General features: G+C 42.3%; 1 protein-coding gene across 1 annotated transcript in view; it reads left to right on the forward strand.

Moving 5' to 3' along the window:
- Window positions 1-3510: 3510 nt before the first annotated feature.
- The window catches only part of LOC148100110 (uncharacterized), a 58694-nt gene continuing 48789 nt past the window's right edge, over window positions 3511-13415 (forward strand). The window contains exons 1-4 of the mRNA XM_087849801.1: window positions 3511-3666; window positions 12351-12397; window positions 12549-13087; window positions 13172-13221. Coding sequence (XP_087705927.1) covers window positions 3611-3666; window positions 12351-12397; window positions 12549-13087; window positions 13172-13221 — 692 coding nt within the window. The 5' untranslated portion in view covers window positions 3511-3610. The remainder of the gene's footprint in view (window positions 3667-12350; window positions 12398-12548; window positions 13088-13171; window positions 13222-13415) is intronic.

Raw genomic sequence — 13415 nt, forward strand, 5'->3', positions numbered from 1 at the left:
CTAGAAGAAATGAACAGAATAGACCTTTTTGTTGTCCTTGTACATATACGGCAGAATCATGGGTGCTCCACACCAACTGTGCAAGAAAAGAATAAATTAATAATAAATAGTAAGACAGGGGGAATAAAAAGCAAACATGAGAAATATATACAATCAAGAGGGAACTATACAAAACAATAGGAAAGGCACATACTGGACAAGAAAGTGCTTGAAAGTTTTGCAAAGAACTTGGTCTGAATAGATTTATTCTGTGAGTGGCCTAAGTGATGAGGGATACTCAGACCATGGCTCAGGTGGATGGGAATGGGATAGTGTTTGTTAACAGTCTGAATGTCCCAGGGGAGGCTGTTTATGAGGCTGGAAGTGTTGGACCTGATTGACCTAATGGGGCAACCAGAGAGGAGCGGGTCAAACTGGTGCTGGGCAGGGAGCAAGGTGTCACCTGTGATGGATCTGTTTTTCTTGAGACAGGAGGAGCCGGGGATGCACTGTAATAACCCTTCAGTGCACCATCACTGCACTTCAACAAAAGTTATTGTTTTAATGTTTATCTTTCATTTTTCAGACTGAGTCATTGTAAGTTCTCAGAGAGAGGCTATGAAGCTCTGTCCTTAGTCCTCGGCTCCCAGTCTTCTAGTCTGAGAGAGCTGGACCTGAGTAACTCTGACCTGCAGAATTCAGGATTGAAGCTTCTATCTGTTGGAGTGAAGAGTCCACACTGTGTAATAGAATCTCTCAGGTGAGAGTTAAATTTCTGCAACTGATAATTATTTAAAACCTGATTGATATAACAAATCAACAACAAAAAAACCCAGTAACTTCATAGAAATTGCATCAAATGTAAAGATTCTGAGGTTATTCCTGATATGTGTTCACTTTTTGTTTTTTAATTGCAATAAAATATCTAATCTGATTCTCTGAGTCAAAAATCTTTATGTGAGCAGCATTTCGTTGCCTTGTACCTGTGACATGTGCAATGGCAATAAAGTTGAATTCTATTCTATTCTATTCACTTCCATCCACAAAACCTTCCTTCTGGCTGTAATCTGAAACAGGGCTGTTTGTTCATATATCAAAAGTGATTTACAGAACATTTTAGTAATGAAGATAAAATATTTTCCTGAAAACAAATGTTTACGCACACACACACACACAGTTTAGACAGGTTAGCATCGAATGTGAGTTAGCCCCCAGGTAGCTAGCAAAACATCTAACTAGCAAACCAGCTAACTGCAGCCCCGAGCTGCGACCGTGTCTTTATAACAAGAATGTCAGACATTCAGGCTGGCTTTCTTTGTGGATGATGATGTATTCTGACTGCTTACACTTACTGCTCCTGGATTCACATCTTCAGCATCATCATCTCCATCACCACACACCACTGTGACACAAACTGTGAAACACAGTGTGACTACACAGACATTTGGTCTGAAGACAAACTGATGTGATCTCCATGTTGCTTTTGTTGGACTTTGGGCAAGTGTCAGAGCTAAATGTACATGTAACATGTGTTTAAATATGTGAAAGTTACAGTTTTAGAGCTCTAATGTGCAGCTATTATGTTAGGAAAATGTTAGGAATAGACTGTAACACTGAGCACACTGAGTTTAAATCTTTATTTTACCACTCACTGCATTCTTGATGTTCTTGAATTCAGCAGGTTAATGATTGTCTACATCATTAAGCTCATATTCCCATCTAAAGTTTTGAATTTGACTGTTGTATTTATGTTCTCTATGATCTCTAGCAGCAGTTCATCTATAGGCAATGCTCAGTCCATCCATTTAGTGAAATGAGTGAAATTATGTTTAAAGTGTTCCTTGTTATGTGAGTGTGCACAGATCCTGAAGCAGAAAGCCTGGGTTAACAGAGAAATGATCATCACTTTGATGATACTCATCTCTGATTGGGATTTTAGGTGTTGTCAAAGCAGCAAAGAAAGCCTGGTTATGTTGAACTTGGTGTGGAACCAGCTCCCAGTTTGAGTTCAGGAGACAGACACCCTCTCTACTTTGAAGATCAGCTTCAAACTTTCCTTTTTGATAAAGCTTATAGTTCGAACTGGATCAGCTGACCCTGAACCATCCCTTAGTTATGCTGCTATAGGCTCAGGCTGTTGGTGGACTTCCCATGATGCTCTGCTTTCTTCTCCACTCCCCTCTTTTCACTCCTGATGCTTTTATATGTCACTACTGCATGTCCTTAACTTTTGTCTTCTCTCTCCTTAGTTTGTGTTTTGTTCTTGTTTCTCTGAGCCCATCTCTTCTCTTTCCCCTCAACCTGCAACCAGTCATGGTAGATTGTCCTCGTGGAGCCTGTTTTCATTGGTAGGCTCTTTCTGTTAAGTTAGTACTTCCTTTCCACCATCACCAAGTGCTGCTCACAGTGGATTGTCTGATGGTTGGGTCTTTCTCTCTAATATCTAAGCTGTTTAACCCACCAAAGCCAATCAGAGCGGGCACGCTCCGTTTTGCGTAACTATTTTTAAAACCCTGTGGAACCGGATCCACGTAAGCTACCGCAATAATTTTTTTTGCATATGAAACCGGAGGAGTTGTAGTTACATCTTATGCCATCAGCTTGTCCTAGGTCACGGTTTCCTTCCACATATAGATTTGCAAAAGTTGCATAAAAAGCGCTTGCAGGAACAAAAACATAATATTCCAGAAACACGCTTTGCCGATCCGATCAGCTGTTCATAACACTTCCTACATTGAAATAGACATCAGCGCAAACTATCACATGTCCACCATTACCTGCCCGAAACCGGAAAAGACGTCATTTTCTCGGGAAATGTAGTTTTTTATTTATAGGCCTTATAAGCCTATATTGGTGTTTTTAAAAGTCATGTTTGATTTCATGCTTTTCTGAATACTTTCCAGGATGGTTAGAACTCAAATTGCACTGCTGAAAATAGTTTATTTTGATACACATGCTGTTTTCTTTGCAAATTTGCATTATAGGATTTATTTTTGTTTTTTCTGCAGTATATAAAAATTGGTGTATCTCAAAAATAAAACTATGAAGACACTCAAAATAAATTTCCTGTTGTTGTAAACTGTTTTTTGCAACATTTTTGTATTTTAAGTTTTGAGGGATAAACCTCTTAAATTTCTCTAAACTGAAATATATGTAAAAAACAAAAAAAAAACAGTAGTGTAGTTTATTGCACTTTTTTGCAATTTATGTAGTTACAATGGACTTAATGCATACATATTATTATAATTTGGGCCATAACAGTTATATTGATGTATAGCAACTTGAAATGCTCCAAGAAATGACAATACAGCATGTAGAAATATAAAGTAAGCTCTGGCGGACTTGGTGCTATGGTAGGTCTTAAGGGGTTAAATATGTTGAACAGCTTGAGATGACTGTTGTTGACCGTTGGGAATTGTCACTTGACAAATTGAATGGATGGAAATGGATAAATGTTACTGTATTTGAGAAAATCATTGTGTACAGATGTATTGTTGTTTTGTATGTCTGCAGTCTGTCAGGCTGTCTGATCACAGAAGAAGGCTCTACTTCTCTGGCCTCAGCTCTGAGCTCCAACCCCTCCCATCTGAGTGAGCTGGACCTGAGCTACAATCATCCAGGTGACTCAGGAATGAAGCTGCTGTTGGCTGGACTGAAGGATCCAAGCTGGAGACTGGGCATTCTCAGGTATGGAGAGAATGTCAGAGAGATATATCATACCCCTTATGTCAAGCCAAGTGATTTGTGATTTATGGCCCCAACAAATGATTTATGGTCATAGGAAGTAATAAAAGCGATGGCGACCATAAAATTATCATATTAACAAAATTATTATATTAATAAAATTGTCATATTTCATCCCTCATTAATTTAAAAAAAATAATTGATTATTAAAAATACCCAATTTATCATCAATAGAATTTTTCTCATTTTCTCAGTTTTACTTTTAAGACTGTTACTTTAGTTTTACATTTTAAAAGTTTTTACTTTTTATTGCCATAAATGCCATCTATTCTGGTCCAGGGCATGCGCGCCTGTGTCTGGGCCCATGCGTGTGTGTGTGTGTGTATGTGTGTGAAAAATCTGTTAAACCTTACTAATGTGTTTAGTTAAACTTGACTTTTGTAGTGTTCAGTATGGCGAGACATACAGGCTGCATGCCACGGTGCAAAACTTTATTTACATTTATTTGTGCTTGTTTAATCCGAACAAGGAGATGTAGAATCAAGATCCCCACCCCCACACACACACACAAGAAATCCCCGCATCTCCCCTCTATCCCCAAAACCTTAGAATAAGTTAACAGGGAAATCCCCTGAAAAAACCCTCCGTCTTCGTCCGAACTCACACCACTCCTAACCCCGAAAGGGACTCCCCTCTATCCCCAAAACCTTAGAATAAGTTAACAGGTCTCTGAAAAACCCTTAGTCTTTTCTACACAGGACCCCTCTTTTCACATCCAGCTCACAGCCTAAATTATCCGTCTTACTCGCTCCGTCTCAGCTCCCCAAATGATTTTTGCCTATTTTGGAAACTTTGCATCCGAGACCAACTCCTCCTCCGAGGCATGCCTAACTTCTCCGCTGCCAATCACATATCAAATGGGCGGCTCATGCGGCAGCCTGGATAGCCAATCGGCTACAGGTCTGATTTACCTTCTCTGCGATAGGTTCACTGGCTGGGTCTCACTCAGGATAAAAAATTGACATTTAGGCTTTTTTTTTTCCTCCCAAAAAAAGAAAAAAGACTTTTCTCTCTTTTCTTAAACAACACGGATGCCAGACCTGCCAACCTGACCCTGCTCGCCCAGACCCCTGTAACCAGCTACAGGGCTTCCGCGACGCCAGCACAAGTCCCATGAATGCATCTTTGTAGGGTTAAGCCAACACCCGCTAACCCCTGAGATTCTGTCTCAGCTCCGACGGATTTTGGGGCTACGCCTTCAGCCTCAGAGAGAGCGAGGTCTATTTCTACCAACTAAAAGCAGGTGAAAGTTTTGGCCCTCGAACACCTCGGATTGCCTTTACATCATCTGACTTGGCTGTTTTGAGCCTATCCGGCCCCTTACCCTGCCTCCTCCTCTGCCAGTCCTTTTAAAAATTGCAGCGCTCAGTTCTTCTCCACACCACCCCCCAACAATGCTCACAGAGGAGAGTTTCAGAGCCTCTGCTGCTGTGGCTCATGCATTCTTCGAGCCTTCTGCTGATTCTACTCCGCCGCTGAGCCCTCCGGCGCATCTGGCTACACCACCTCCGGCCAGCCCACCACCAGATCTGGCTGCTATGCTTGCAGACACTCCGCCGCGGTTATCCCCTCAAGGTAGGAACTCACCCAGCCACCCGCAACTTTGGGCGATCCTGTCTGCCGAGCTCTTTTCCGAGAGCCCGAAGACAACCCTCCCCAGTCCCAGTCAGACGATGTAAAGGCAATCCGAGGTGTTAGAGGGCCAAAACTTTCACCTGCTTTTAGTTGGTAGAAATAGACCTCGCTCTCTCTTAGGCTGAAGGTGTAGCCCCAAAATCCGCCGGAGCTGAGACGGAATCTCTCTTCCAAGGGGTTAGCGGGTGCTGGCTTAACCTTACAAAGATGCATTCATGTGACTTGCGCTGGCGTCGCGGAAGCCCTGTAGCTGGTTACAGGGGTCTGGGCGAGTAGGGTCAGGTTGGCAGGTTTGGCATCCGTGTTGTTTAAGAAAAGAGAGAAAAGTCTTTTTTCTTTTTTTGGGAGAAAAACAAGAGTTGAATTTAAGCCTAAATGTTAGATTATTTATCCTGAGTGAGAGCCATCCAGTGGACCTATCGCAGATAAATTTGTGTGCTCTAATCACTCTAATAGAATATTATAGTTGACAGTCAAAGGAGCTTGCAAAGAAAAGCATCTGGACTTCGTTGCTTGAAGACGTTTCACCTCTCATCCGAGAAGCTTCTTCAGTTCTAAGGTCAAATGGTGGGGAGTCCCAGATTTAAACCTAGTAGGAGTATCCCCCCACAGAGGAACAAACCTTAGAACTGAAGAACCTTCTCGGATGAGAGGTGAAATGTCTTCAAGCAACTTAAATAAGTCCAGATGCTTTTCTTTGCAAGCTCCTTTGACTGTCAACTATAATATTCTATTACAGTGATTAGAGAACACAAATTTATCTGCGATAGGTCCACTGGCTGGCTCTCACTCAGCATAAATAATCTATATGGTGAATTGACTATTTAGGAAAAAAAAGAGAAAAATATCATTTGCATAATAATTTGGAATGCATTGTAGTCCTTGTCAGTAATCTTGCTGCAGAATGTTGGATTAACTGAAAATGTATGCTATGCCTTCTGATGATCCTGCCTAAGGGAATCATGTATAATGTAAACCGAATTGGTCGGTCCTAACACTATTTGAAAAAAGTTCTCTGAAATGAACCCTGTATAAAACCATAATTGACCTTAGTGTGTGAAGAGGACTCTCCATTTACATACACAAATTGGAGTCTATTAGATAGATATGATACAAACCACTGCAGTACAGTACCTGTAATACCTACAGTATGTTCTAATCACTCTAATAGAATATTATGGTCAACAGTATCAAAAGCTGCACTGACGTCTAGCAGGACAAGCACAGAGATGAGTCCACTGTCAGAGGCCATAAGAAGATCATTTGTAACCTTCACTAAAGCTGTATCTGTGCTGTGATGAGCTCTGAAACCTGACTGAAACTCTTCAGATAAGCCATTCCTCTGCAGATCATCTGTTAGCTGTTTGACAAGTACTCTTTCACGGATTTTTGATATGAAAGGAAGTTTGAACTTAAAGAGGCAAAGCGGGAGTTTGCAGAAAAGATCAACACACACTAAACAAGTTTTTTAAAAGCATATGGTCTTACAGTTTTCATAAGCTGTAAAACAGCCAGTTTCAGTTTAAGCGCTGTTTTCAATTAATTGCATTGTCAAAAATTGTTTTTGTCTCACTCCCATTTCTTCTTGTTGCATGCTGAAGCTCTTGGACTTTGTTAAGATCCAACCGTGCAAAATACGATTCTTTGCCATTTTTCAGATGGTTATCCTGAACTTTTGATCAGGACTGTGTATGTGTGTGTGTGTGTGTATATATATATATATACAGTGGCTTGCAAAAGTATTCAGACACCTTGAACTTTTCCACATTTTGTCACATTACAGCCACAAACATGAATCAATTTTATTGGAATTCCACGTGAAAGACCAATACAAAGTGGTGTACACATGAGAAGTGGAATGAAAATCATACATGATTGCAAACATGGGGGCTGAATACTTTTGCAAGCCACAATATATATATATATATATTGTGGCTTGCAAAAGTAAGAGGTATTCACTGAGCACGCTGTCAGTTGGGGCCATCTTTGTGATGTATTCGTGGATGTTCCTTGTCTCATCCTGGACTGTGGTGCTGACACTCACCAGTCCCCGGCCCCCTTCCTTCCGCTTGGCGTACAGCCTCAGGATGCTGGACTTGGGGTGAAACCCTCCATGCATGGTAAGGAACTTTCTTGTCTTTATGTCAGTGGCTTCTATCTCCTCCTTTGGCCAGCCTATTACTCCAGCAGGGTACGTGATCATGGGCAGGGCGTAGGTGTTGATAGCCCGGATCTTGTTCTTACCTTTCAGCTTCCTCAGGACTTTCCTGACCCTCTGCAGGTACTTATTGGTTGCAGCTTTACTAGCGGCCTCTTCATGGTTCCCATTCACCTGCGGGATCCCCAGGTACTTGTAACTGTCCTCTATGTCTGCAATGTTGCTTTCTGGTAGTTTGATCCCCTCCGTTCTGACTACCTTCCCTCTCTTTGTTACCATCCGACTAAACTTCTCCAGCCCGAACGACATTCTGATGTCATTGCTGTATATCCTGGTGGTGTGGATCAGTGAATCAATGTCTCGTTCACTCTTGGCATACAGCTTGATGTCATCCATGTACAGGAGGTGGCTGACAACTGTTCCATTCCGTAGTCAGTATCCGTAGCCAGTCTTGTCAATTATCTCACTGAAGGGGTTAAGGCCTATGCAGAACAGCAGTGGGGACAGAGCATCTCCTTGGTATATCCCGCACTTGATGGTGACTTGTGCTATGGGCTTGAGGTTGGCCTCTAGTGTTGTCCGCCACATTCCCATTGAGTTCCTGATGAAGGCTCTTAGGGTCCTTGTTAATCTTGTATAGTTCTAAACATTCCAGGATCCAGGTGTGGGGCATTGAGTCATAAGCCTTCTTGTAATCAATCCAGGCAGTGCACAGGTTGGTCAGTCTGGTCCTGCAGTCTCGGCTGACTGTTTGGTCTGCCAGTAGCTGGTGTTTTGCATCTCTGGTATTCTTGCCCATCCCTTTCTGTGCCCCGCTCATGTATTGACCCATGTGCCTGTTCATCTTAGCCACTATGATGCCTGACAGGAGCTTCCATGTGGTGCTGAGGCAGGTTATTGGTCGGTAGTTGGAGGGGACCGGTCCCTTCTGGGGGTCCTTGAGGATCAGGACTGTCCAGCCTTCGGTTAGCCATTCCGGGTGTCTCTCGTCAACTAGCAGCTGGTTCATTTGTGCTGCCAGGTGCTTGTCGAGTGCAGTCAGCTTCTTCAGCCAGTAGGCGTGAACCATGTCACGACCTGGTGCTGTCCAACTCTTCATACTGGAGACCCTTTCTTGGATATCTGCCACTGTGATGGTTACTGGACCCTGTTCGGGGAGGTCATTGTGGTCTGCCCTCAGATCCACTAGCCACTGAGCATTGCCGTTATGGGTTGCGTCCTTCTCCCATATGCTCTTCCAGTATTGTTCTGTCTCCAGCCTTGGTGGTGCTGTTCTCATATTGTTAAGAACAGCTGGTTTATTCTCCTGCCTTCTATCTCTCTGGTGTACCTCCTCAAGCGACTGGCCAAGGCTGTGAGTCGTTGCTTGGCAGTTTCCAAGGCCTCAGGTATGGACAGCTTCCTGTACTTCTTAGGCACCTTCCTCATCGCGCCTTTCTGCAACTCCGATAGTTGGCTAAGCTCCCTCCGTGCTATCTTGATCTTAGCCTCTAGCCTCCTTCTCCATGGAGGGTACTGCCCCATGTGGCTGTTCAACTTGTAGCCAAGCATCTCACTGATCACTGCTGCTGTATTGTAGATCAGCTTGTTAGTGTCGGTAATCGTGGCTGTAGTTATCGTCCGTAGTGCTGATTTAACATCATCTAGCAGACCTCCTGAGGGTACTTCACGTAATCTTGGGGGGGGTCCAGGTTTCAAGCTTGGCCATGATCCTTCAGGTCAGTTCCTCTCGCACTCAACGATCCTCCTCCTATCGCACTTGGAGCTTGGTACCCAATCTCGTGTGGGGGTGATGATATCTCCCCCCTGACCTGGCGTCCTTGCTCCCCCTTGCCGTAGCATTTATGTTGTACTTCGTCAATCTCTAGCTGTGAGCGCAGTCCCTTCTTTCGAATGTTGGAACACTGAGCTACTAGTTGTTTCGCCGTCATTGTGGATGTTGGGTATCGAAGAATCCATAGGTCCCTCATCCTATTCATATAACCCCTTCCGCCAGGGTTACTTGCGTAGTAGCATTCCAACAACGCCCTGTTTTCGTCTCTTGCCCACCGATGCCTTCTTGTTCCAGTAGCCCACTTCTCGTCAGGGTGCCCTGGTTCCTCAACACCTGACGCGGACCTTGTTGATCCGGGCGACGTCCGAGCCGGCATACCTTCATATTTATCTGTCTTGCTCATGTCTGCGGTAGGCTTGCTTAGCATAGGGGGTCTAGCCTTAGGACCCTTACTGGATAAAGATGCCCCAGGCGGGAATCGAACTTGCAATCCTCTGCTCCAAATGCGTGTCGTCTAACCACTATATTTATCTATATCTATCTATCTATCTATCTATATATATATATATATATATATATATCAGGGCTCGCAAAATTTAAAAATCCCTGGTAGCCCTTCGGGCAGGGACTCTTCAGTTTTTGGAAGCCCAAAATAAATTTAAGTAGCCCGAATAAAATAGAGAGCAATTTTTGATTGATGTTTTGCTTCCTGTTTTGTGTCCTTTACAATATTATACATCAAAGTATAATATTGTAAAGGAAACAAAACATTAATCAAAAAAATTGTTGAAAAACAAATTACAACATTGTATAAAAATTACAATCATCAACTCAAATACTACTGAACAGAAATTTCTATGAACTTGTAAGAACTGTGTAGAACATGAATTAGTCTGTGTCAGATCCTGAATTTGAAATTTCTACTGAAGTCACGGGTAAGAGGCAAGTGGAACCAAGATCTAGGACATTTGCTTTTTGAAGTTTGCAAAGACTGCTAAATTGTGCCAGTGGTAGTTCAATCTTTGCAACATAGCACGCTGTTCTAAACAGATTTTTCAGGTTTATTTTTAGTATGTTATTTGCAATTGGTGCTTGTTCCGGGAAAGATATTGCAGACTGAGCAATAATGCATTTCTTGCATTTCTCATGGTTTCTAATGGGGGCCTTTTTTAAAATTACTGGTCCCAGTAACAAAGGCGCTTGTCGACTCAGAAATCGAGGGAAAACCAACAACACACCCGGCAGAACATTATGTTATTTACACGGGTGCACATAAGTGGTCCGCAGGTGCGCATTCGCTGTCAAAATAAAAGACGCGCTCCAGATAAGAAGTTGCAACGCGCGTTTGCGTCCATATAAAAGGCACTGTTTTGTCCGCTAGAGTGGGATTTTCACGGCACATTCTGCACCAAATCTCTGTGCGTTCATCATTTGTCTGAAGCTAGCTCACCTCCTGCAACCACTTTTCTGAGAATACGCGCTTCTTTTGTGGTTCGGACTCCTTCTGACATTTCTTTGGAGGTGGAGGAACACCAAAGTAATTGCTTAAAAGAGCTTCTTCGACATCTTTAAGAGTTCTAAACAAATGTCTGTCCTCCTCCAGAAAATCTTATGGACGCAAACACGCATTGCAACTTCTTATCTTGTGCACGTTTTTTATTTTGACAGCAAATGTGCACCTGGTTATTTAGCTTGTCATATTGCAGCCACAGATATTCTTTTGTCCATGAAACCATAAAGCTGCACTTTCTTTTTGCCTTATAGTCTGATTTGTCATAACTTTTCCGTTTTGTGGTGGGCTTTTCTTTGGCTGTCCCTTCTTCACCCTGACCTGTCTTATTTGGCTCAGCAGAACTAAAATATATATCCTGCTGCTTTTACACACGCACTCACACAACACTCAGCGATTCTCTGCGCGATCAACCTCTCACATGTTTAAGCTTGCTGCGGGAGATTTCACTTGTCATGTTTGCATAGTAAGCTAACGATTGATAAGACTATGTCAGAGGAATTGGTGCGCAAATTATCGTCACTCACCAATCAGTACTGTCGCTCTCTATACACAGTTCTATACTCAGTTGCAAAGTGAAAGCAAAAACCAAGCTCAAATTCAAACGCGATTTCAATATGTCACATATTGACTGTGGCTCACTGATGCCAATGACATAATTACCCAGCTACATTTCCGAAAGAATGCAAAAGCATTGACATATAATTTTCCTTCCTATGATAGCCCGACGGGCAGGGCAGAGATAGGTCTTGGTAGCCCGACTGGAAAAATCGCTAGCCCCGGGACGTCGGGCTAGCGATTTTGAGAGCCCTGTATATATATATATATATATATATATATATATATGTATATGTATATATATATATATATATATATATATATATATATATATATATATATATATATATATAAAATGTGGCAATAACTCAGACTGGAATTTTCAGACTTTCAGAGGACAGAAGGAGACTGACAGGTGACTCTCAGTGATGTCAGCTGACAGCAGAACAATTCAGTGCAATAAAATGAGGATCAGAGTGGTTGCTGAGGAAATACACTGATCCCCTAATAGTTTCAACATGAAATATTCAAAAATAAATATCCAATATTTGTTTGACAGAAATTTCTCTGTGTGCATGTGGAGAAATCTGCGTTTATATCAGAACATGAACAGGTTTCAGTTGGCATTAAAACACAAGAAAACAACACTGCACTCACTCAGAGGTCATGTAGAGTAACCACACTGACACCAAGAGGAGAAAGACAGCTGGCAGCAAAGGCAGGGAGGAGAAGTCCTTTCCAGCTAAACCAAATATATAAAACCAATATAAAGATAATGAAGGTCACAGATTGAATCAGTCATATTTTGTTCAATACAGTGGTCCACTGACAGATCCAGGATCAGTTAAAATCATCAGCAGTTTGATACATGTATAGATTGAAGTGTATTTGTGAAAATATTGTGTCTAACAGTATGTGTATGAGAATGATGTAATGTCCATGTGTGCATGCTGAAAGAGACTGTGCTGGTCTGACCTCCTTCCTCCTTTCAGTGTGGGGCCTGCTGGAGTCCAATGGTTGAGACCAGGTCTGGGGAAGTGTAAGTGTGTTTTTAATGTGATTCATGAAAACAAAGCAGCACACATCACTCATTCACATCTCTGATGTCAGGAATCATCATCAAAGTGTCAATCCATGAACAGATGATGGATCAATAACTGCAGCTGGATTGTGTTTGTTCTCTCCATCAGATTCCTGTCAACTCGCAATCGACACAAACACAGTAAACAGAAGACTCAAACTGTCTGAAAACAACACAAAGGTGATCTTTGTGAATGAGCTTCAGTCATATCCTGATCATCCAGACAGATTTGATGAGTTTTGGTCTCTTCAGCTGCTGTGTAGAAATGGTCTGACTGGTCGTTGTTACTGGGAGGTCGAGTGGAGAGGATATGTTGAGATATCAGTGAGTTACAGAAGAATCGGAAGGAAAAGAGGCAGTGGTGACAGTAGATTTGGACACAATGATCAGTCCTGGAGTCTGGACTGCTCTGATGATGGTCCTCATTCTGTCAGACATAATAACAGACAAACATCCATCTCCTCCTCCTGCTCCTCTGTCTCTAACAGAGTAGCAGTGTATGTGGACTGCCCTGCTGGCACTCTGTCCTTCTACAGAGTCTTCTCTGACACTCTGATCCACCTCCACACCTTCAACACCACATTCACTGAACCTCTTTATCCTGGGTTTTATGTCTGGTTCCATGGTTCCTCAGTGTCTCTCGATCCAGTTGAGTATCAGCAGTCTCTTTCTGTCACAGAAACCCATCAGCTGTGTGGAATTTCTTGGTAATATTTTTCCTGTTCACTTCAGGATGCCAGAAGAACACAGATGACGAGTGAGGCTGAAAGTCCTTCATCCCGGTAGCCAACTTATTAAATCCAAAAAACTGAACCTGAAGTAACAAATGATGTGATAATTTACTTCAGATAAAATGTCAGTTATTTTTAAGATAGAAATGAAGTACTTTTTGAGTGATGTACAAGGTAGCAGACTAACCTACAAAATGGATCTACAGACACAAACTCAATTAATGTTCCCTTTAGTCAGAATAGAC

The sequence above is a fragment of the Neolamprologus brichardi genome, chromosome 13, assembly GCF_056152115.1.
Source record: "Neolamprologus brichardi isolate AB-2024 chromosome 13, ASM5615211v1, whole genome shotgun sequence".
Lineage (NCBI taxonomy): Eukaryota > Metazoa > Chordata > Actinopteri > Cichliformes > Cichlidae > Neolamprologus > Neolamprologus brichardi.